The sequence below is a fragment of the Gambusia affinis genome, linkage group LG15 (assembly GCF_019740435.1).
Source record: "Gambusia affinis linkage group LG15, SWU_Gaff_1.0, whole genome shotgun sequence".
In the NCBI taxonomy this organism is placed as follows: Eukaryota; Metazoa; Chordata; class Actinopteri; order Cyprinodontiformes; family Poeciliidae; genus Gambusia; species Gambusia affinis.
Genome location: NC_057882.1, coordinates 10,608,764 through 10,633,142, shown reverse-complemented (window position 1 = coordinate 10,633,142; position 24,379 = coordinate 10,608,764). Strand labels below are relative to the sequence as shown.

The 24,379-nt window shown below is 37.4% G+C and overlaps 2 protein-coding genes across 2 annotated transcripts in view; one reads left to right on the top strand and one right to left on the bottom strand.

The window, feature by feature from the left end:
* The window catches only part of zbtb20 (zinc finger and BTB domain containing 20), a 44,256-nt gene extending 29,612 nt beyond the window's left edge, over positions 1–14,644 (top strand). Inside the window, exon 4 of the mRNA XM_044141070.1 lies at positions 505–14,644. Within this exon, the coding sequence (XP_043997005.1) occupies positions 505–1,040 (536 nt within the window). The 3' untranslated portion in view covers positions 1,041–14,644. The remainder of the gene's footprint in view (positions 1–504) is intronic.
* A 3,013-nt stretch (positions 14,645–17,657) lies between these two features.
* On the bottom strand, positions 17,658–20,805 carry si:dkey-251i10.1 (uncharacterized protein LOC100038774 homolog). The gene is made up of 4 exons (XM_044141069.1): positions 20,560–20,805; positions 19,275–19,761; positions 19,040–19,180; positions 17,658–18,927 (listed from the first exon to the last, which is right to left on the bottom strand). Exons 1-4 carry the CDS (start codon positions 20,668–20,670, stop codon positions 18,770–18,772), a joined length of 897 nt encoding a protein of 298 aa, XP_043997004.1. The 5' UTR covers positions 20,671–20,805; the 3' UTR covers positions 17,658–18,769.
* Positions 20,806–24,379: the final 3,574 nt, after the last annotated feature.

Here is a 24,379-nt window from a genome sequence, read left to right as displayed (position 1 = left end):
TCAAAAAATGGACTTGACTCTCTTCCAAATCACTTATTTGCTCATTTTTTGTCTTTAATAGCTTGCTATATGCTTTTAGAAAGCTTGATATACACCCCACACCATGAGGATGCTGAAATCCTTCATTAAAAATGACCGCACCACACAGATTTTGACATTTCAGTCAAAGCCCTCATCAAGTTGGCTGTTTACACGATGAACAGATGGAGCTAAATTAGCTTTAGAAACGAAGATGGGAATAGAATGGGGAGGTTAAGATTTGCACGGTTTTCCCAGGAGTGATGCAAATAGTACTTTCTTTTTTTCCCCTAAAACTAAAGCATAATTTTAGCATTAAATTTGGAGTACATTTAAACACATGGCAACAGAATAACACTGAAGCATGTTCAGATGTGCTTGTTCAGACACTGCAAATTACTACTCCTCTCTAATGTGCAAACCTTATTGTTTCTGGGGGTGGGGGGCTTCAGTCTCTTAATGCATTTGTGTTGTGTGCACATCCAGGTGAGAAGCCTCATCAGTGCAGCATCTGCTGGCGCTCGTTCTCCCTGAAGGATTACTTAATTAAACATATGGTGACACACACAGGGGTGCGCGCCTACCAGTGCAGCATCTGCAACAAGCGCTTCACCCAGAAGAGCTCGCTGAACGTCCACATGCGGCTGCACCGTGGAGAGAAGTCCTACGAGTGCTACATCTGCAAGAAGAAGTTCTCACACAAGACCCTGCTGGAGCGCCACATGGCCCTGCACAGCAACGCCAGCGCCATCACGGGGCTGTCTGTGAGTGTGGGCACCCCGGGCCCGGTCTCCATCCCGATGCCGATAGCCGTCCCCGAGCCCGGAGCCGGAGTTGTGGCCCTCGCCATGCCAGTGAGCGGCGGCGCCGGAGTAGGGGCCGGGGTTGGAACGGGAGTGGGTGTAGCTGCTGAAGCAAGCTGCCAAGAAGGGACCACCTACGTGTGCTCCGTCTGCCCTGCCAAGTTCGACCAAATGGAGCTCTTCAATGACCACATGCGAATGCATGTCTCCGATGGATAAGTACAAATTAAAAGAAAAAGAAAAAAAAAAGAAACTTATTTCTGAAAGAATGACAAATACAATGGCACTAGATTTTCCTTTTCTTATTCTGAGGTATGAAGAGTAATGAGTATAGACACTGGCACATTAAGTTTCCCCAAAAAAAAGTTTTCTTTTTTTTTTTTTTTTTTCTTCCTCTTATTCTAAAAGAAAAAAAGATGGTGGCCTTAAGGCTCAGTGGTTTGATATTGATCTACTGGATGGATCCAAACTACGGGCCTCTAAATGTATGCTTTCCTAAAATACTGATTTATGTGTTGAACACTACCGAAAGGCCTACGAAAGAAACACATACACACAAACACACCTTTAGTCTAGATATGTCTGAATGACTTTAAATGAGCAAATATGTTTGAATGTTTGTGATTTTTGCATATAAGTTTGTCTCTTTATTTGTCCAAGTGCGTGCGTGTCTGCGTGGGTGTGCGTGTGTGTGTGTGTGTGTGTGTATATTGCTATGACACATGAATCATGGCAGTTGTGAATCCATATTGACCAGTTTGGAAACATAGATGTCCAAGCTTACTGTGGTATAATTTTAAACAACGATAACAATAAAAGACAAAAAACTGAAGAAAAAAAAAACCTGGGGTTGGGCTACATATTCCCTCTAAAAATACTGATAGTCACAAGATTGCCTTCTTATATCAAATAAAAAAGGAGAGTACTTAATTTGACACTGGGTTTTATTTATTCCTGTTATATTAAGGGATTATAATGCAGCTGTTGTCAAGGTACCAATTTTAATTATTTTACTTAATTGTAACTTCCCGTCCAAAGCGAGGGGGAAAGTGATTATTTCTCACCTGTTTTATGATTATTGTCCATGAATTTTGACGGTCAAGATAACGTTTACTAAATTTTTGTGTGCTGATGAGACAGTATTTGAGCAAAAATATGTTTCCTCTTTTTTTTTTTTTTTTCCTGGAGTTTAGAGTTTATCTCATTTGCATACACTGCCTTTTTAATATCCTAAGACTGTTAAGGCTACTCAGATTTCTTCCACTGCAAAACATACGAAAAAATGGAAGAGTCTTCTGCTGATGGTTGTGTGCGTGTTTTTTAGCCTTTTTCACAGTTAAGGCAGGCTGGAATATGGGACTAAACTCTCTCCTTCATAATTGCTGCTCCTCAACCTGCACCCGACTGTTATGGGATATAGATTTAGAGGAAAAAAAAAAGATTTGTCACTTCAACTATTGTTGTTATTGAGTAGCCTGTTTGGTTTTAATCTCATAATTGAATTACAGTTTCGCGGGGAGGGTGTCGGCCGTTTGCTGATTGGATCGGTGATGTGAAAGATGGCGCAAATTAATTTTGAGTCGGACTAAAAAGCAAAATAATTGCCGCCCTGAACCTAGAACGCCTGTGTAACCTGTTCATTACGATTGCGGAGCTATTTCAGCAGGTGGGAGCTGAGTGCATTACTCTTCATGCATTCTCCCTCTCCCTCTCTTTCTCTCTCTCTCTCTCGCGCTCTTTTTCTCGCTCGTCGAAGGCTCAAATGGCATGCAACGTTCTGAAAGGAAATACAGTCTGAAAGCAAAACAAGTAGCTCCCATCAATCGATAGCACGCTGTTTCATGATATACCACAAGCTGCAGATGGACTGTGTGGAAAAACAACATACATTCCCAATTTTCTCCAACACCAAGACACAGCATGTGTAGAGTAGATGTGAAAGCTTGTGTGTTCGTGTCGTCTCATTCATGCATTGCGCTACTTAAGGTTTATTACAGATATTTTTTAATTCTTTTATATTGATTTTATATCCAAAATAGGTCTCTCTCTCTCACACACGCACACACATGTTTATACATACACACACTCACACACACAGACAAACACATGCACACGTGCAACTGCCTGCAACTGCAACCTGAAGGGTTTGCTTCTTTAAAAGCAAGCAAACACTTTCGGTAGTTGTACGATAAAGCGAGTAACTAACTGCATTCAGGGAAGTCTTCAAAAGACCTCCTGTCAGTTCAGAAAAAAAGTGCTACTTTGCACATTTTCTTAAAATGCCTGTGCTTAATATGTAATCGTTTTCCTTAAATGAACTTTCTTTTATTCAATTTCAAAGGAAAAAAAATCTTTTTTTTTTTTATCTTGATAAGTGGACTGCATTATTTTCTTGCATATATGTTGCACTGCTTAAACCAATAAGTGCACTACTGTTAACAGAGATATAGTTTTAGAAAAGAGATTTTTTTTTCTTTTCTTTTTTTTTTTTTAAGAGTTCACATGAATAGCGGTGTTTCGACTTTTTTTCATTTAGTAAACTTCTCAATTCTCTGCTTTTGTTATGGCTTGCTGTTACCTTCAGTATATTCTCGTGCCGTGTTATTGCAAGCATTTATTTTATTTAACCATTGTGTGTGCTCATCTATGTTTAAACCTTTGAAAATATTCTATCGTGTCAGTTCCCTATAAGAGTTTATTTGATTTATTTGATTTTTTTTTTTTTTTTTTTTTTTTAGAAACAGTGCAGAAATTTTCTGTGAGAACATCCAAGCCAAACATCATTAACAGTGAAACAACAACAGTAATAATAAAGAACCTCCCGTCCAAGTCTGTTGGTCGGAAGTAATGTTATATTATTAATAATAGATTTATAATATGTGTGTATGTGTGTAAATGACATGCGTGAGTGTGTCCTGGAAAAAAAACAACAACTTTCTGTTGTGATGGAGTGCAGCTTCTTTGATATCAGTCCGTCACTAGTGCACAGTCGTGTCTCTTTACTTCGGTGTTCGTGCGTCAGTGAGCGTCTGTGTGCGATAAATAGCCTAATCAAATTGTTGATAAGTGGAATATCTCAACTGTAGGGCTTCCTTTGCAATATGCAGCGCAGGTACTATAAGAAAACAGCTCTCCAAAACTTTTGGGCTAATAAGGCACCTGTAACAATTCCTTAGCTTAGGCCAGCTGGCACGCATCCTGCTCCAGCTTCTTTTAGCTTGATGACAGAAAAAAGTACTTGTGAGAAAAGATCTTTGAAAGTGTGTGGTTGGTCCTCAGTAAAATTAGCATGTTATTGAACATTTGATTGGGCCTGTCTCTATGATGTGCATAAAAAAAAGCCTATGAAGTGTGTGGTTCCTATTCGTAGCTGTTGTTGCCTAGCTGGCGATATTGCTGCATGCTAGTGCTACATTTGTCTCTACACAACACGTGGAGGGTTAAATCTCATGCCTTAACAGACAATGCACTGAATAGAAATATGTAAGCAACTGCCGAGATCTCTTTCCAACAGTATCGCCACTCGTATGGCACAACGCAGCTCGTGATGTTCGTCGTCTGTTCAAGTTCCAAACACTGCCAAACTAACATCATCACTTTTTCCAACGAAAAGAAAAAGGAAAAAAAAAAGGAAGGAAGAAAGAAAGAAAGGCAGAGACAGAGAGTCAAACTGTTTTGGTGTAGTGGGTGTGTTTCGGTGATCTAACATTCCTTCATGGCACCTAAATTTTTACGTACGTGTTTTTATGTGAACACCTATATCAAATGCACTATTGACTGTAGCTAGATGAGTACAACCAGCCTTGTGGTATCATTGGTCTAAATAGTAGTAGCTTGGTGTTGGTTTTTGAAATGTTTGGTTTCACAAGTACACTATGATTTCTTTCTTGATCCCTTATATTCAATTCTTTTCTTATTTTGTTTTTAAAATAACAAAAGTAGCCAATCTTCATGTGAGCTGGGTGAGGGCTAGAACTTGTCCCATTGGTGGTTGATTTCTTGTATCATAAGGTGTTTGATAGGAGACTAGGTTTGGGAGAGAAGGAACCTTTTTGCTCCAGTGTGTCATAATGTGCTATAGCATACGCCCCATTTCCCCTTCCCCTTGTTGCATTAGCATCACGTGTCCTTCACTGTCCATAGTTATATATTCCTTAGATTACTTCGGCTAATTGTGGTGGTGCTTAATTCTTCTCTCGGTTGCAAAAAAAGTAAAATTTTAGTGCCTTGCGAAAGTTGTCGTGCCCTTTGAACCTTTTCACATTTCCTCACATTACTACCACAAACTGCGACAAAATTTTCTGGAATTTTATGACAGACCAACAGATGGTAGTGCGTGACTGGGTAGTGAAGAAATAAATTATACATGATTTTCAAATTCTTTCAAAAATAAAAACTGAGTGTTGTGTGTGTCTGTTAGGGGTTGGTATTTATTGCATGTTTAATCATTCTAGAGACATTTTTTAACCATCATTTTGTCTTGATAACGGAAAACTCAAATAATTGCAAACTCCAAAAACTAATGGTTTGTTACCTTTTTATCACCGTTGGTTTCTTGAGAGAATCCGTAAAAATCTGTCGATTTGGAAGTATGCTATTATTGATACAACCTCCTTAATTAATGCCGTAGTGTAAGAAAGTTGTCTGATAATAGCTTAGTTTTATTTTTAAGAGAGATTTGTAGCAGTTTTCCTAGGAAGTAGCAAACAGTAAGGGTTGTACAATCTATCGCCAAAAAATAAAGGTAAAATTGAAAATCAATATTTACATAATTTTTATTGGCATTTTTGTCAAATTTCACAAAAGACTTTCTGTCCATATTGCCTATCCTAAGTCGATGTTTTGTTGAACAACTGGGAATGAAATTTATTGTAATCTTTGTTGTAAAATAGCTGAAAGCACTCATAGGATTCAGCTACATGTGGACAACCCACTGACTCTCAATTGGATTTAGGTTATGACTTTGACTGGTCCATTTCAAAACACAAATATGCTTTAATATAAACAATTCGGTCCTTTACTCTCATTGTCCTGCTGGAAGTTAACCTCTTTCCCAGACTTTTACAAACTGTATTTAGCTCCATCCAGCTTTTTATCAACCGGCATCCCCTCAGCAAAATGCTGCCGCCATCATATTTCACACTGCTTTTAAAAAAACTCCACAAGTTAATCAAAGATGAATTGTGTGTTCCTTGTTCTTCATTAGTGTTCTGTAGAAACCTCTGGATTTGGCTGGAATTTTAAGGTGTCGATGTAGTGAATAAAAGGTCACGTGACATTTTCTTCTGCCTCACAATACTACACTACCTTGTGTTGGCCTGTCAAATAAAATTCCACAAAAAAAACATAAAAGTTTGTCAGTTTAAAGTGTAAAAATCCATAAAGGTTAAAGGGTAATAAATACTTAGCAAGGCATTTTAAAAGTTGTTGCAACATTATCTTGAAATTTATTCCTCGTTTCCTCAATCGTGCTTCTTAATAGTTGTAGGTCTAGACCTTTCTGTTCGCGACGCGCTCGCATATCCTCCGGAACGAAAAAAAAAGAAAAGCATATTGAAAAGTAGATGATAGCCTTGAGCCTGCAGCCGTTTGTGTTGTGTTTGAAATATACTCCTGTTTGTTTTTGTTTATATTAGCGTAGAGACACGGGGTCTACAGTACATTGTTGTCCTTCTTGCAGTAAGTTTAAAATTTCACTGTTGAAGTTGATTATTTCAGAACTCTTCCTGCTTCTCTGGTGGTCATTGTGGTGTTGTTCATAGCATTTTGCGTGGCTGAATTAAAGGAGTAGTCTGCTTTTTTTCCCCCCCCTACCGTGTACTTATATATCCATGTATGCTTCGCATTGAGGCGAAAGATGGATCGTTTCAAGCGTAGAACAGGGTCATTTTAGTCTGAAAAGCATGGGTCCGTCTCTCAGTCTGTTTTCACACGTTTTAAAGTCAGATTCTATTTTTATCCAGGCAAGTCACACAATTCAAAGTAGACTACAAGAAGCACCACTCACACAGTAATAAACTGCATTTTGTCCTTCCAGTGCATATAAGAGTAAAATGGTTACAAATATGCTATATATATTTTGAGTATCCATCTCCATGCAGAAAGAGAATACATTTTCAGATAGTTTGATAAAATAAAAAAAAATCCTAACTGCAGCTAGAGTATTACTGTACTTTGTGGGATATAGGGAGTATACCTAACAAGTGCCTACCAGAACATGCAGCAACTATACAGAATATTCATAGTTTTTCTCTCCTGCGTTGCACAAATACAGCATATACGCTATTAAGAATATACTATTTATACTAGTACAGCTGAAAACCTAGTGCTTGTGAGTGCAGCAAATGAGAACCCTTTAAAAAAAAAAATAAAAATACCTGAAATGTTTTATTCATATACAGTAAAAGCTACATCTGCGAGTTTTTGTTTCCTTCGTGTGTTATGTCTGTACCATCTGGAGGATTTGAAGATTTAAAACGCAGTCATGCTCGTTTAATTAAATAGTAGTAGGGTTTGATTTTAGCTCAAAAGCTCAGCTTAGTTATTTCACTCTTTTGTACGGAAGGTATTTTTGTTTTCTTCTTCTTCTTCTTCAGTTTACAGTATTTGCCATTTGCAAACAAGCCATATACTGGAATGTACTGTACGAGTGGGGAGACCGGGCAATGGTGTTATGTGAGCAGCAGGGGGGAGACACGGGAGCTGGACGGAGGAACGTTTACACACCTGCCCGTCACGGCGACATAAAATCCAGGTTTAATCCCTGGATGTTTCATATCTCCCGGTTGGTAAATAATGCCATTTTGCAAGATTATAACAGCGTCTACGAGCACAGCAGTCGCTGCTTAAACTCGTACTTTCTTGTTGATGAATGTGATGGTTTGCAGTCTGTTGGAGCTGGAAAGCTGCTTGTAGTCCATTAGTTGGTTTCAAAGTCCAGAGCTTTGATATCAAGGCACCTACACGTGCAAACCAAAGCCCAATTTCCTCACAGGGATCCTTTTAGGTTTTATTGTAACTTGCAGCCTTGTTTATGTGTAACTGGGAGTTATAAGGGTCTAGCAATGAGCAGTGTAGATAATTTCTATATGTTAAAAAAATATATAATTTGTATTGTGTGCTTGATTGGCACCATTTTCGAATTTGGAGACGAGATGAGAATTTTAAGGTTTTGGCTTTGGGTAAGCACGTTTCTGCGTGCACCGCATCCTCTTAACTGGCTCCGATGAGCAACATGAAAACAAAACTGAAAGAAAAATGAAACACAAATCAAGTTACAAAACTGAGCTTCTGCAAGATGAAAAGGTTTTGGGATGGCTTATTATTCTGTCCCCTGTGGACTAATTACCCAGTTTTCTCTCCAACCTTCTCCAACTTGGTTGTCATGCCAATTTCCGGAAGGGGTGCACTTTTAAATTGTATCATTATTCTTAAATTAGATGTGAGAAACGGGAACAGAAAAAAAGAATAAAACAGATTTAAAATGAAAACTTTGTATGAACCAAACTTGTGATTGCTTCCCTTTTAAATCTTTAAATCCTCCACAATGCATCTTTTTGAAGTAAATAGGAGAAAACAGCTATGATTAAAGACACGGTTCATCATTCTTGAAGTGTTGCAAATTAAACACAATATCACACCTGCATGAGATTACTCCTCTAGGTCTTTGTTTAATAGAAATCCGGATTCATTTTTCCTGAAGTTAAAGCTAACGGCTGGTCAGAGTGGACAGAATTGTATTTTAACTCTCTTAAAACTCCAATTTTAAGAACATCAGAATGGTTTATAAGACCATTAATAACACAGGAATCTGGGCCTGGAGGTGATGCCCTGACAGTGTCTTCCTATGTAAACAGAGATGCATAAAATGGATCTGGTTTGAGTAACTGCCTGCTGTTAAGGTACATTTTAAAAAAAATTTTACATTTTTGGAGGCATAAGTGAATGCTATTTTATTCCTTTACATTTTTGTCAGGCAGTTACAGAGAGCTATATTTCTTTGTCTCAGCATATGTTTTACAAAGGAAGAAGCATTGCATCCTCCTCCCATCTCCCTTATAAATAACCATCGATTTCTTTGAAAATAACCCCCCAATCTGCAAACATGATGCCTCTATGATATATTTGAGCTTTAAGATAATAAAAGTCCCCTTTGGTCTTGGCCCTTCTTGGTCCAGCCATAAAACTCAGCTTCCAGCTCCAGCTAATCCGGATTTATTGTAAATGAAGGCGCCAACGGAGTCACTGCAGGTTAGATATTAACTGTTTGTTGCCAGAGCATCACTCCAGCACTCTGAACTGTCCATTTAACAAGAAACACGCGTAGCTTCATAGCATATAGGCAATGTTATGTAGGTAGTCCCTGTCATCTCTCTAACCGTTACTTCTCAGAAACAGTGTCTGTTCAGGTTTTACAGATATCCAGATTCTGTTTTGACTTTAAGCTTTACAAACACAGTGAAACAGCAGATTATAAAGTATAAGACAGCGATACTAAGCTATAACTAAATCTACTTTCTACTCACTATATGAACATGCAGTTCTTAGGCTACCCGTGTTTTCATCAGACGTCGTCCTTCGATGACCACGGTGGATCACCCCTCTCCTTTAGCAGAGCACAAACTCTTTTTTTTTTTTTTAACTCTTCTTTGTCACAGTGATTTGGGGACTCAGCTGTGTTTTAGCCTCTGAAGACTCGACTCTTAAGGCTTTTCTTTTTTTTTTTTTTTGTCTTTTCAGTCACTGTGGCCTTTTTATGGCTTAGTTCAGCCGGATGAGACAATTAAGTTTTGAAGTGTGCAGCAGCGTAACTAAAAGCATACATTCCTGTCTTCAGTCCAGCACATTCCAACTTCAAGTCTGGCATTTGTTTCCCACTCTTAAACCACCTGATATCAAATCAGTTATTTAACGGCAAATCTGTTCCATACTCCCAAGAAGATAGTTTCAAATAACGCTTGAGTAAAATTAGCATTTCCCTTACTTTAAAAAAACAAAAACAAAAAAAAAACCATCTGATCCGTTATTCAAATTCTTCGTAAGATCTCATAACCTCTTAAGCTCAGAGCACAGCTTATTCTTGTGCGGACTGGTTTTATAGGCAGCACGCACTGTTCTTTTGCTCTGTTTCTCTTGGATGTGTGGATCACGTTTTTAATCGTGCAGACACACGAGTTTAGAGAAAAGGGGAAAAAAAACAACCCAAAATACAAATAGAGAAGTCGAGATCTTTGACGCTGCTGCTGTCTCAGCCAATACGCCAGGCTTCGATTAGAGATTTCTAGCGCGATTCTGAAAGTTGCGGTAATTTGCAAATTATTAGGAGATAGTTAGAAAAAATAAATAAAAATACTGTACAATTTTCTGTTTTCACAAACCAAAGAAGGGTTAGGATAACTTCAGTTTTTGAAGAAATTCCTTTTTTTTTATGTGAGTAGGGTTCCTGCAATCAAGCTCGATTGCTTAAGTTTTCTTTTCTGTTTTCTTATAGTTTTTCCTCTCTTGGCAGGGTGCTTGTGAAACTGCGTGTACGCTTTGTCACTTGATTGGTTGTTTATAGTTTTGTGGATTATGTTAATTGCCTATCGTAGACCAAAATAGACTATCCTTTTTTTGTTGTTGTTTTTTTTAAAATGAGAAATGCAACAAAACATAAAAATGAATCCGACACAGTAGCTGTGATGTAAACTTATGGCATGTTGAAACATGTATCAGATTGTAAATGTTGCATCGTTGCAAAACGTGATATTCAATTACTGTTGGTTTTCTTCACACACACACACACACACACATTTTGCAAACTATTGTACACTTCTTTTCTTCTCCTTCACTTGGGATTACTTTAGATTACTTCGTCCGATTGTTTGTTTTTTTAATGTGTTTTCTGTGTTTTTGTAATAGATTTCTTTTAATAAGGCTGTCCCTAAAATACTAATCTGACAACGTGGATTAGAATAGATTCAACCATTTATACTTGAGGTGGACCAAGATGTTAATTTTGCACATATTTGTAGGTTGTTTATTTAAGCCAAAAAAAAGAAGAAGTAATCATTCACATCTTTCAATCTGAGCAGTTCAAAAAAACTCAAATTTAGTCAAGGTTAAAAAGAAATCATCACCTGACAATATGTGAACAAAAAAAAAAAAAACTACACTGAAACCAAATTAAGCGATGGATTTAACCATCACAATGCAATCCAAATATGTGATTAGATACCATTTTTTTATAACCAATTTTTATAAAAAAAAAATAAAATAAATAACACACATCGTCTGTGAGATGAATGTAAAAACATTTGGGGAATTTCGGTATTTGACCACAGACAATAATTCATCACTGTAAAAGTCTGCTGTATGCTTCCCTATCCTGTGGTTTCAAAATAGGAAAATTCAATTACTGTACTTCATTTCGTGTTGTACTTCTGGGCCGAAGATTTCAACAACAGCAACAAAAAAAATATTTATAAACCCTAAATTTCATGTTCCCAAATAACAAGAAAAGCTTAAATTGATTTTCTTTTCACTTTTTTATGAGGCTTTTTGCTGCCATATCATGTATGTAGATGCTTTTGTAAACATGCACTTAAGTTAAACTATGAGATGTGCATTGAAATATATGTATATTTTGTTTAGGCTCTTTTTTTTTACTTTTTTTTTTTTTTCTAGCGTGATATATCATTATTTCCCTACAAATTATTTCTCGGATACAATTCTGAACTTGGCAGAAGTGGAGCTGTTGTAGTAAAGGTAGTTTAACATCGAAAACTAAGCAACCCTGAAATATATGCTGCAGTAATGTGTTTTCACTTTGTCTTTCTTTTTTTTTTTTTTTTTTTTTGGGATAATTTATGCTCCAGGTTGGTTTGTATTTTATTATTATTATTATTATATTATTATTATTATATTATTATTGATGTTATGAAACAAGCTTGTTTGAAATGTGTTGACTGCTGTTTTGAAATAGGAGATAAAGTTTTTTTTTTTTGTTTTTTTTTTTTCTCTAAATGTATGTTCAAGGACGTTTTTATATGATTTGTCAAACACTGGACTGGAGTGAATTTTCCAACATTTCCAAGCTGAGAGATGTATTTGACAGACTTAACTGCACAGATAACACCCGCGAGCGTAGATTTGAGCCGTCAGACCAAGCTTTTCCTCCCAGCTTCGTGTGTGGGAGCACGAATGACATGATCCTTTAAAAAAAAAAAAAAAACACCAACAAAAAAACCCCAGGATCATAAAAGATGTTGAGTTAGTGCTGGTTAGTTGATGGGTATATAAAAAAAAAAAACAGGAAATATGTCCAAATTGTTGCATGGTAAAGACTGGTGACTGATTTTTGTTCTGTTTTTTTTTTTTTTCTGAAAAAAAACAAAAAACGAAGAAAAGAGTGCTCTTTTAGATTTTCAGAGAAAAACATGTTAAAGGGACGCCACTTCTCACCCAAGCAGTTTTCACATTCATCTGACCGGTTCCCTCTACGGTAAAGCAGATTGTGAATCATCAGACCAAACACCACTTTTCAAACCAGAAAAGAGATTTGCACTAGACTGATTTCTTTTGGTCTTCTTCTAACTAAAAGCAATATAACGAACTCCACACGTTTGTAACCATAGCAACCGTACGGTTGTCACTGTCCCTACAGTGCGAATGCTGATATTTGACCATTTTTCTTTTTCTATTTGTTGGTACAGAACGTGTCGCCCTTTGAAGTGCACATCCACATCTTGTTTGTAGCAGAGTTTTTGCCTTTTTTTCCCCCCTTAATTATTACATTTTTCTTTTTAGTTTTCTTACCTCCCCTTCCCTCCCCGAGTATTATTGTCCAGAATCAAGTGGCATTAAAACAGTTGTTTCCTCCTGTGAACAATTTTGGACAAAATACGCAGCACTTAACACATAAGAAGCGGGATTCAGGATGTCAAAAGGAAAAGAAAGAATTCATGAGTCAGTGTCGTTTGTCTGCATCACACAGCCTGCAAGAGAAACAAACAAACACAAAAAAAGGAAAGAAAATGCCAAAAGATAAAACCCAGCTGTACCCACCGTTGTGCACATTTAAAACACTGGTCACAGAGCTCTCTGCATATTTGGTCACTTTGACTGCTATTTTTACAAAAATGTAAAAAATAAAAATTGCTTTAATTAAATAATTAAAAACCCAAAAAGTGCTTCTGTAAACACACCATTATTGGCTTCTCGTCCAGAGAATCGTTGTCTACCAAACTGCACCACACGTCATCCTTTCTCAATGAGGTCATTGACAGCAGCCACAACTTTTCAGATATGGTTTCGTTGACGAATACATGTAAATTTCCTGGAAAAAAAAAAAAAGAAATCACACAGCAAACTTTGCCATTTTTTATTTTATTTTTTATTTTATTTATTTATCTGGATGTAGTGGCTTTCCAGTTTTTTCCTCTGCTTTGTGGTGTTGTTGAAAGATGTTTGCGGTTTTGTCTAAATTTGCGTGTTAGAGGAAGCATAAGTACGTGCCTTTCTTGTAATCTCCTTGGTGAGTTTGTTTATTATTGAAAAGCTGAAGCCAGCCAATTGTGTTTGCACTACAAACCAAATTGCTTTTTTTTTTTCTTTTTTTCTTTTTACTTTATTTGTGATGTAGACTATTTAAGCGAGCTTGTTGCGTCACTTTAACCGTACAGTATGCATGAGGGTGAAATTGGTAAAGTCTAGGGCTAGAGCTCTCGTCTGTTGACCTGTAAAACCAGTGCAGCTTAGAGGATCCTTGTGAATATATCTCGGCTTAGTCTCACGTTTAAGTTTTCACGTCCATCTCCTTATACAGCAGTTTATTTTTATTTTAAAATTTTTTTTTCACACTTTCAGCAGTAAAATTAAACAAAAAAAAAAAAATCAAAAAAAAAAAGTCAAATAACATTTACCACGAATACAGCTTTTACTTTCACATGCCACAGTTAGAGTTACAGAACTTCAGCAAGAAATATTCTTATTTTTTAAAATCCATGGGAATGCATGAGTACACGAGGTCGCCTCAAGACTATTGGTCAAATTAAGTTGTTTTTTTTTTTTTGTTGTTGTTTGTTTATATTCAGTAATCTTTATTCAGTGACATCAGAAAAGGCTTATGTGCTTTGTGTCCTACAATTGCACCTTAATCATGTCAGTCCATTGGGGGAAAAACAGCAACAAAAGAAAAAAAAAAAGGCTGGCAGTGTAATATCTCTGATTTTAGCACCTTACTACACAGCATGTTTTCACTTTATGCCAGTTTAGCTATTCTTCCATATGTATGATTTTGAATCTAAACCTAATTTTTCACAGCTATAAATTTTTTTAAGGGATGTGCCAAAGTTTAGAGGCGATCTCTCGAGTTGTTATGCTTGTCATTTTCTTTTCATCCTTTATCGGTTTAAGCAACGGTATGTCAAAAACTTTCCTATAACAGTGTGTGGAATCAATTTATCTCAGCAAACAGTATCATTACTTGCCATTTTACAATAAGCCCTGTATTTCACATATATTTACCAGTGATGTGTATTTGTTATTATAAAGAAAATAGCCGTAAAAGCTTCATTATGTTACATAATATTGTGACTTTTTTCGAAAAACTGTGAAGACTTATCTTGCATATACTTTATAAAGAAGTATTAAGCCTTAATACAAAAGACTAAAAAAAGTGTGGAAGAATAAACTGATTGTTGCTAAGTAAGGATGATTTTTGTAAATGTTACCAGCACTTTTTTTGTAATTTTCACTCTCTGAGGTATTGTACAAGTTCAAGCTGTTTGTGAAGTTTGATTATGAAGGAATAAAAACTAGTACTTTCCTGTACTTCACAGAAAGTCTTGTTGTTGTTTTTTATGCACTTCACTGCGTTGTGCTTCACTCCCTATGACTAAACGCCCATAGATTAAATTAGACTCATACGTCTTCTCGCAAAAGTGTTCAGGCTTTTCACCTTTTCTCACAGTGCACTTACAAATTTAGATGTGTTTTATTGAGATGTAATGTGACGGATTGAAACACAGCAGCACATAATTGCAACATGAAGGTTTTTTTTTTTTTGTTTTTTTCCCCCCACAAATGGAAATGTAAAAATTGTGTTGTGCTTTTATTTTCGGCCACCAACATAAAATGCATCGTAACCACCTTTCCTCAATAGTTATTTAATTGGTAAATTTAAGTCAATTTGTGCAATGTGGAGAAGCTTACAGATGGGCGAGCTTGCAAAACAATATCCGAAGTTGGAAAAGGTACGGCCTGTACCCACCAGGACACGGCCTGCCACGCAAACGTGACAGGCTGAGCATTTATACGAAGCAGAAAACAGATCCATGGAAAGTCGGGAGGAGCTACAGAGAGCCATAGTTAAGGTAGGAAAATCTTTAAATAAGACAACTATTACTCACACACTCAACCAATCTAGCTCTCATGAAAGAGTGGCATGAAAGAAAGCGTTTATTGGAACAAAGAGAAACCGGTTGGCAGTTTGTCACATGCCATGTGGAGGAACGGCAAATATGTAGAAGAAGGTCTTTTGGTCATAAAGTCTAACATACAAAATGTATGTAGAGCAGATCTACACTTAATGTCACATGGATATAAAGTTCTCCACATGAAACATGGTGGTGACAGTATCATCCTGTGGGGATGCTTTGGTTCAGTGTGGAGAGGGCTAGATGGAGCTCACATATAATGTTATGCATTAGGATGGCCCAGTCAAAGTCCAAATTTTAATTTTTGCATGGTTTAGATAGTACTGAAAGCTCAATCTCACATCTACTTGAGAAACTGCGGTCAGACTGGGAACTCATATTTCCTTTTTTTATTTTGTACCTGTAAGAATTTGGTGAAAACTACGTAATTTTTTCCACTTTAAAATTAAGCACCATTATATGTTGTGCAGTCACATAAAATCCTAACAATATTCATTAAAGATTATAGTTACGGCATGAGGAAATGATTAAAAAAGAAGTGTGAACACTTATGCAACACACTGCACATGTTGAGAATGGAGAACTTTTTAAACCAAATACAATATAGAATTTAAATAAGCATGCATTTATTCCACAGATTATAGTGGCCTGGTGGAGGTAGGTGTGGATGCCAATTACAGTTAAACTACAAGCTGGAATGGATCCCAGAATCCAGGAAACACCCAGGACGAGCTGCCAGCTAGTTACAATCCTATGACTAATAAACGCTCATTCTTCACTTCACACCTACGTGTACTTCAACCGTGTAGACTCAAGTGTTTGGACTGTGGGAGGAGACTGATACAGCCGATGGAGAAGCTTTACACAGAAACAAACCATGGAGTGGGTGTGAGGCTACGCAGCAAGACACGCAGCTGCTGACAGGCCATGAAGGATTCTCTCAAAGAGGACAAAATTTTTTTTTATCATTTTCTGCTCAAAAAGCAATGAATTCAGTGACAGAGCGTGCTGCATTTGTGACCTGAACAAGAGTAACATCAACCTTTATTCATTGTCAGACTAAAACCATACAGATGGTCTTCATAAAAGAAGCAGGACAACCCAGTTAAGCGCTGCCATCTGTAGATGATATTCTGTTTCCTGGTATGTTGATGACAGTCAACAAGCTGAATGTGACCAACACATGATTAACAACTAAAATAGGGCATTGTAAACAATAAATAAATCACAATCTATAAAATCACATGAAAAAAAACCCCAACTGCATACACACTTTAATGCAGAGTTAACTGAGAGCGTCTGTGTTGTGATATTCAATGAGGAACTGCGGTGTTGGATCTCTGCAGCATCAGATTGGACCCTCAGCAGCCTGGGATTCAGCTCTGTGACAGCTGCAGGGCCTTTTTCCCTGATGAACACTGAAAACTGATCGGGTTATAAACGGTGAGCAAGTCAGAGATGCACCACAGGGCTGAACCACCGAGAACTTTATGAACTAATAAAAGATAATTTTGGGAGCAGCTGATGCAGCTTTTTGTATTTTGCGCGCAGACGAAGACGCTTTATAAAGATGATTTTATGCTCCCAGAGGTAGGATGAGAGCTCTTTTTGGCAAAGGTCAAGAGTCTTTCCGTTTGTTTTTCTCTCTTTTAAGTTCTTAACCTTTTCACCTTATTCATGGTGCCACCAACAGGTGTGGTTGGAGTGTGGGGGGATAGCAGTAATATTGTTTTATGCTTAGCTTAAGAACGAAAGGACAAGTTTTGATATAAAACAACTTTATACTTTCTTTTACAGTCCTTTATGGTACCTATTTTTAAATGTCTGTGGTCAAATATTTGGATGAAATATTAAAAATATGTAATACACTGTCACTTAATATTGCATGGTTTAAAGAAAAACTTGTTCTAATTTGTCAAATAAGTGGATTTTTGGTGAAATTACTTGAAAACTTGAGTTTTGCTGACTAAATTGTTTAAAATTTATATTAGGAGGTGCATTTTTTTCTTTTATCAAATAGAGATCTTACACTTCTATTACAGGCTCTTTTGAAATAAAATAAACAGTCTATGCACATCCTAATTATTAAAATAGTTTTAAAAGTATTAATTTTATATCTCACATCTTACACTTCTTTCTGCCACTCAACTTTCCATTAATATGCTTGGTCAGCTTCATTAGCACGATTTTAAACTAACTAACTTCCTTGTAGAAAGTGTGAATGACTGTCTGCTGAACAACTGAAAAGTCAGCTCTTCTTGATTGTGCTGGACAGAAAATGGCCTTAAAGTTTCTGTAATAAAAATTTTCTGCCTTTTTTTTATACTTCTTAACGTTTGGATTTACAAAAATATAAACACATCTAGCATGAACCCCTTGTGAGCAACATACTTCTTTGGAATTGGACGTGACACAAATAGGAGCTTAAAGATCAATTTATTTACAACATGAACACGTAAATGATTCCTTTTCCATTCACTTTATTAGCAGCTCTGTCAACAATTCAACTTTCAACCGGTTAGCAAAGTGCGTGTTCATTGGATGTGCGTATCACGCTTAAAAAGAAAACTTAGACGCTGTTTCCAAGCTTGTCTGAGCTTAAACCGCAGACGTTTTCCTCTTGCTTACCACTGGCGCCACCTGCTGTTAATCAGGCTAAACAACATGCGCTCTCCAATCCAACCAATGGAAAATGTTTCTGCCTTTATTTTAAAATAAATCTTCAAATATGATTCCCGTTTAATGCCTAGCGTTTAAATGTCCTAAACCCCGATAGCTTTTACTCCCCTGTAAAATGATGAAAATTTTACTAGGGGAAAAAAAAAAAGATTTCCACAACCTGTCACAGTTACTATCCATCACTGTGCAAACATGAAGATCCACTACTTTAACATTTGGGATTTTTGGCTGATTTAGTCTGAAACATGCAGCTTAATACTGTATTTTGAAAGGCTCTTTTTAAAATTACTTTTCGAATTAGCTAAAAGACAAAAGCCTCTAAATTTGCCATGAGTTAAGTACTTAAGAAATGGCAGCAACAGAAAGCAATCACCCTAAATCTTCCTGTTCTGAAGAAGTCTTGTGCTCTCCAGGAGGTTCTAAAGGAGAACAGGATTCGGTGTTCTACTCTAGAGGCTCAAGGAGAGATAAGCGCGAGTAAATTTAGCAGATGGGTGTAATCCACTCTGTGCATTTCATTATCCCGTGTGTTCATCTCATGCCATGACAGTGGAGGAGACAGTTCACATCAATTGTTTAGGTTGTTCCCCAGGGTAGATTTATTCAAGTTGGGACCGTACAAACCTAGTGAATGACACAAGGAGGTATTTATAATTTTCTTTTTATATCTGGAATGACATTGGTAAAGAGGGTGTGGAACGTTTTAAAATCAAAGATGCACAACATACAGCCACCTCTCACAGCTACTTCGTGAGATGCTAGTTGTTCCCATAAATAAGGCAGAATGCAAAGTCCATAGAAATGGAAAGTTAATACATTTAGCCAAATTGGACAGTGACGTGACAACAAGAATTAGATGACTTTCTTCAGCTCATCGTACAACACCAGCACGAAGGCGCCACCCATGCCTCTGAGCACGTTGGACCAGGCCCCCTTGAAGAAAGCTTTGCCACCCTCGTCACGTGCGATCTTGCGCCAGCAGTCAATGGTTCCACTGTACATGATGTCAGCTAGGGGAGAGAAAACAAATTACATGAAGCCCAAACAAAACATTTCTGCATCAGTAGAAATATGTCCACCAGGCTGGACACGCTCTTAAAATGACAATTTAAACAGACTCACCTCCTTTACGTCCAGACTGCATCATCATGCGTCTACGGACAGTATCGAAGGGGTATGAGGTCAGGCCAGCAACAGCTGTTACAGTCTGTGCGATCATCCAGCTCACCAATATGTGGGTGTTCTTGGGGTCTGGAAGCATACCTGTAAAGGTACAAGCATAGTAAGAAAAAATTCAAAGCCACAACACTAAGACCCTCACCATATGCACCAATTATTCAGCAAGAAGTCAACATACCCTTAGCTGTATCATAGATGCCAAAGTATGCAGCCCTGTAGATGATAATGCCCTGCACAGACACGTTGAAGCCCTGGTACAAGCCCTTTATGCCATCTGACTTTGAGATCTTTACCAGACAGTCACCCAGACCCTTGAATTCTCTCTCGGCTCCCGCTTTTCCCACGTCAGCCGCCAGACGGGTACGGGCGAAGTCGAGAGGGTACACAAAGCAGAGAGAGGTGGCCCCGGCAGCTCCTCCGGAGGCAAGGTTACCAGCAAAGTACCTCCAGAACTGGGTGCGCTTGTCGACACCATCCAGGAAGATCTTCTTGTACTTGTCTTTAAAGGCAAAGTTGAGGGCCTGGGTGGGGAAATATCTAATGACATTGGCAAGGTTGCCTCTCCAGAAGGACACGAATCCCTGCTCCTTGGGGATACGGACAACGCAGTCCATGATGCCTTTATACTGCTTGTCAGCGGTGATCTGTTTGCTGGCATGCTGGACCTGGGATAATAAAAGGAAAATCATTAGACATCTACTCAACAGCTAGACACATGAAAGTCACAAGGTTCTTCCATCGTGACCTTCTGGCAGGTTAAAGTTGTGAAAGTTGTTAATGGCTTTCCCCACTGCTCCCTCTAATCACTGTCCTCTGGTAATCACTGATAATGACTGCATTGATTAATCTGGAACTGATTTAGTTGTATAACAAAAGTAACTTGTGAATATTTAAAAGTGAAACTGTTCTCAATCTTTAAACTTCCGGTTACTTTGCAGTGCGAAAGGGAACGGATGTAAAACTAATTGACCCGGCTTTAATAACCGCCGCTGGGCCTCTGTACTTTCACCAACTGCTACTTTAGCTAATGCAACGGCTTTTAACAGCAAATAAAAGTGATATAAAACTCGCCTAATATCAATGTTACTGTTATAATTGAAATATAATCATTAAAATAAAAATAGATAGGTATGACGGGATTGTACATAGTGTACCAATGCCGCTACGAGCGTTTGTCCTTTGTTAGCTAAAGCTAACTACCGGCTAAGGTTAAGGCGCAGCGATGCAGTTAGCAACCGGGCTCGTGTAGGTCATTCTCACTTATGTGATGACCTTAGATCTTTTAACACGTAACTCTTCTGAATTTATTGTATTAAACATTAACGGCAGGTATGGGTATCTCGGTAAGCTTGTAGACGAGCAACAAGAACATTAAGCAATACTTCAAGATGTTATTCGGTATGGTGAAACAAGCTACATGGCTAACTCTCAATGAGCCTCCCGGAAGACGCATTTTTTCTTACCTGAAGGAGAAGCTTCACTCTTTCGATTGGAGCGACGGCTGTTTTGGAAATGGCAGCGGAAATACCGCCAGCCAAGAAATCCTTAGCAAATGAAATAGCTTGTTCATTCATGTTGCGATGTTCTTGATGTGCCTTTCAGGTAACCAGTATTACACGATGTTTCCCAGCTGCCCTTAACTGCTGATGGCCTGCACCGACGAAATGGCCGATTGTGAAGCCGCGTAGAGGATTTATCTAAACAGACAGCTCGCGATACTGCACGGGAACTCGAACAGTAAACTATTGGCCAAGCCTTCAACGTCATGATGGTTTTTACCAATAGAATGTCTACATTTGAATGACGTAGGCTAGCGTGCTGTACTTTTTTCCCAGGAAAGTAAATTCACGTGAAGTGACTCACTTGATTTGGACACAGAGCAGGAAGAACCTCAGCGTGGATTCTCTTGTTCTTATCTGGTTTCCGGTTCAGTGTCACCCTGAGAACAAGCTTATCTGACAGATAAAATCTGTATTCAGTGGAAACCATAAAAATATTCAAAATGACTATGATTAAGTGCAGGTATTTTTCAACAAATTAAAATAGCAGTTATTGAACGATTAAGTTAATTTAGCAAATTATTCAAAAATAAAAGTCAGGCATAAATTAGATTAGCAACTTATAAAGTGACATATTTCAGTTATTGCAAAAAATTTTGATGATTCCATATTGAGCTCTATAGAAAAGAAAACCTATTTACATAAAAGTGCTCCAAAGGTTTTTAGTAGATGGCTGTGTTGACTGTACTCAATAAAACATAATGACAGCAGTGGTAGGAGTTTGTCCTGTAATCAGTGGGTTTCTGGTTTGATCCTTGTTGTTGTGTCCTTGAGCAAAATACTCCCTGGGTGCCTATACTTTGGTCCACTACGGTCCATTACCGTAGTGGACCAACCCTGGCATATGACATGGCTAACTGTGTGTGAAAAGGTCACCTTCCTCCAGACTCTGGAACCTTGACTTTTAAATGATATTGAAAAGGAAATAGTTTAACAGAAATTGAGAACTTTGTACTCCCCTTTCTCCTTAACCCAGTTAAGAAGCTTCCAATAGCCAGCAAACATCTGAATGTCTCTGTCTATATGTTGTGAAAATGCGCTTGTATTGGCTTTGTGAAGGACATTTTGTTCTTCCACACAACTTTTCATAAATATACTTGGATAAACCACTCTGTGACTAGTCATGATATCATAAGTTTATTAAGATGCACTAGTCGCACTAATGCAAGCAATTAACAGTCACAAACAATTTGAAAAAAAAAAAATCCCATCTTACAAAGCACACACTTATAGGCATTGCAAATGTGTATAGTTTTCAAATTGTTTGTCAGGGCAGGATGTTATAATGTTAACATATTTTTCAAAAGCGTTCTAAAAATTCTTTAGAGAAATGGCTGTTGTCCAAAATATTTGCAATTGTGGACACTAGAATCACCTTTTGTAATTATGAATGCCTTTTTTTTGACTGTAGTTTTGTCAGTAAGCATCCATAACATTCATCTATCTATCCATCCATAATTTATACCCACTTCAAGTTACAGGGCAAACCTGCTGAATGCAGCATGTCATGAGAAGCGTGTCATCTATGGATTTGTCCACCAGGGGGAAGCAAATGATAACCTGCTGTTAGGGAACCAACACGATAAGACATCCATCCATTCATGATCCATCCATCCAGGTATAGGTGCAGACTGGAAAAGATCAGACTTCTAATTGACATGGCAACTCCGAGACACACAACCTTGCCAATACACTCGCATCTAAGGGACATTTAGATTAGCCAATTAGTTTAACTGTTTAAACTAAATGTACTTTGTACTGCGTGAGAAAGCCAGAATCCTAGGAGATAACACCACATGCAAGCAGTAGGAACTTATTCAAAGTGGAACACTCTCTCTAAACCAGTGTCTAAACCAGTCAATTCCAGTCCTCAGCCCCCCCTGCTCTGCATGTTTTAGATGTACCTCTACTCCAGAGCAGCTGATTCAAATGATTGCATGACCACCAAGTGCTGTCCTGTTAATCACCCACATATTCAATCCAGCTGTGTGGCAGAAGGGAAACCCTTAAAACATGCAGGGCAGGTTCTCAGGGGGGGGGCTTGAGGACCGGAATTGAGAAACACTGCTCTAAACTAACTACAAAAACTAGCATAGGATTATCCCAACTAAAAAGAAATGGTTGTAAAAATCATCTATCAATAATAATCAGAATTTGTTAGACAGCCGTGCACATTTTCTTTACTGTTAGGGTATTCAAATTATTTACTATTACTACCAAACTTTGGAACTACGGATTCATGATACAGTATTTACCAGTTTGTAGTTCCTCTTAATAGACAGCAGGTGTCAACAAATAGTTGAAATCTTACATTTACCACTTAACAGAATTCAAATCTAACTCCGTTGGCTTTGTTCTGTCTTGGTGAGAAGCAGCCATATGTATTTTTTTAAAACAATATCTCAAGAGCAATGCTTCATGCAGTAAAATTAGTAGTTTTATAAACTTTGACAAGTTAATTTTGGCATAAGCTGTACTTTTAACTGACTATTATTTTTCAAGCTAAACTTTTCAAAGGAGATTTGTGTGTAATATTTTCATCAATGTACATATAAAAAGCATGAGGAGAGTTGAATTGCTTCTCATGACAAAGAAGAAAATTATATTGAGCCTTTTACTTGCACAGCCAGGCAGGCACAAAGAGGACCAATACCTCTTCAGGGTCAGATATGAGTAATCATATTTTAGTGATTCTTCTCTCAGGGTAAATACCTTTCGACTACATGGTTAGGCGCAGTATATCTTTCTCTCAGTCCAATTACAGAAGGATAAAAGTGGAAAACATTCCAAGTATGACTCTTCATTGAAGAAATTGGAACCAACTTCATTTAATTTTATATTGTCTGCCCACGTATATTTTCAAGATTATTTTTCATACAATCTGAAACCAGAAATTAGGATATAGGCTATGTGCAAACAAAACTTTTTCTTTCGGGCTCCCAAACCAGCAGAGGGCCCCCAAGAGCTCTCACGTTTCCAAATGGAATGAAACTTTCACAACTTCAAATGTGAAAGTTCCACATTGGTTTATGAAAAATTAAAAATATTGTTAAATATGCTTCTGTCCATAAACAGTTAAGAAGAAATACAAACCATCTAGGATTTAATAGAACTAATGGATATGCTAGTTTTAATAATAAATGGTGAAATACAACTTGGCAGTTAATTTAATAGTCGCAATTTAGTGTCACTAATAATTTCTGCTGATTGCCTCTGTGCTGTCGTCGCAGTTCCAAAATAATACCTATAAAATACTGGCTCTACGTGCAACTATTTATGTCCTTATGGACTCTTCTGCTATGGGGGTTGAACTTTTTCAACAAGTGGCCAGATTGAGTCCAATAATAATATTGAGAGGGAGAACCAAAATCAACAGAATTTCAATAGATTTATTTAGTTGGCAGAACTTGAAAATTTGATCCAATACCACATCTGATTTATTTTGACCAAAAACTGAATCTGTAATAGGTTTAATAGCAGTAACAAGATTGAGTGCGGTTCAAAAATGTATTAACAACAGTGTCTATTTTTAAGTGGTTTTATTTTTGTGTAATATTTATTTTTTGGCTACACCTTCCCCGATTAATTCAAAAGAATAGTTTTAAATGAGCTCAGTACTGTTCATTTTTTGAAGTTATGTGACATAATTAAATCATTTTAAAAAATTTGGTAATTGTGATTGAAGAACATTTTTTACATTTTCAATTGAAGCTTAACAGTGACA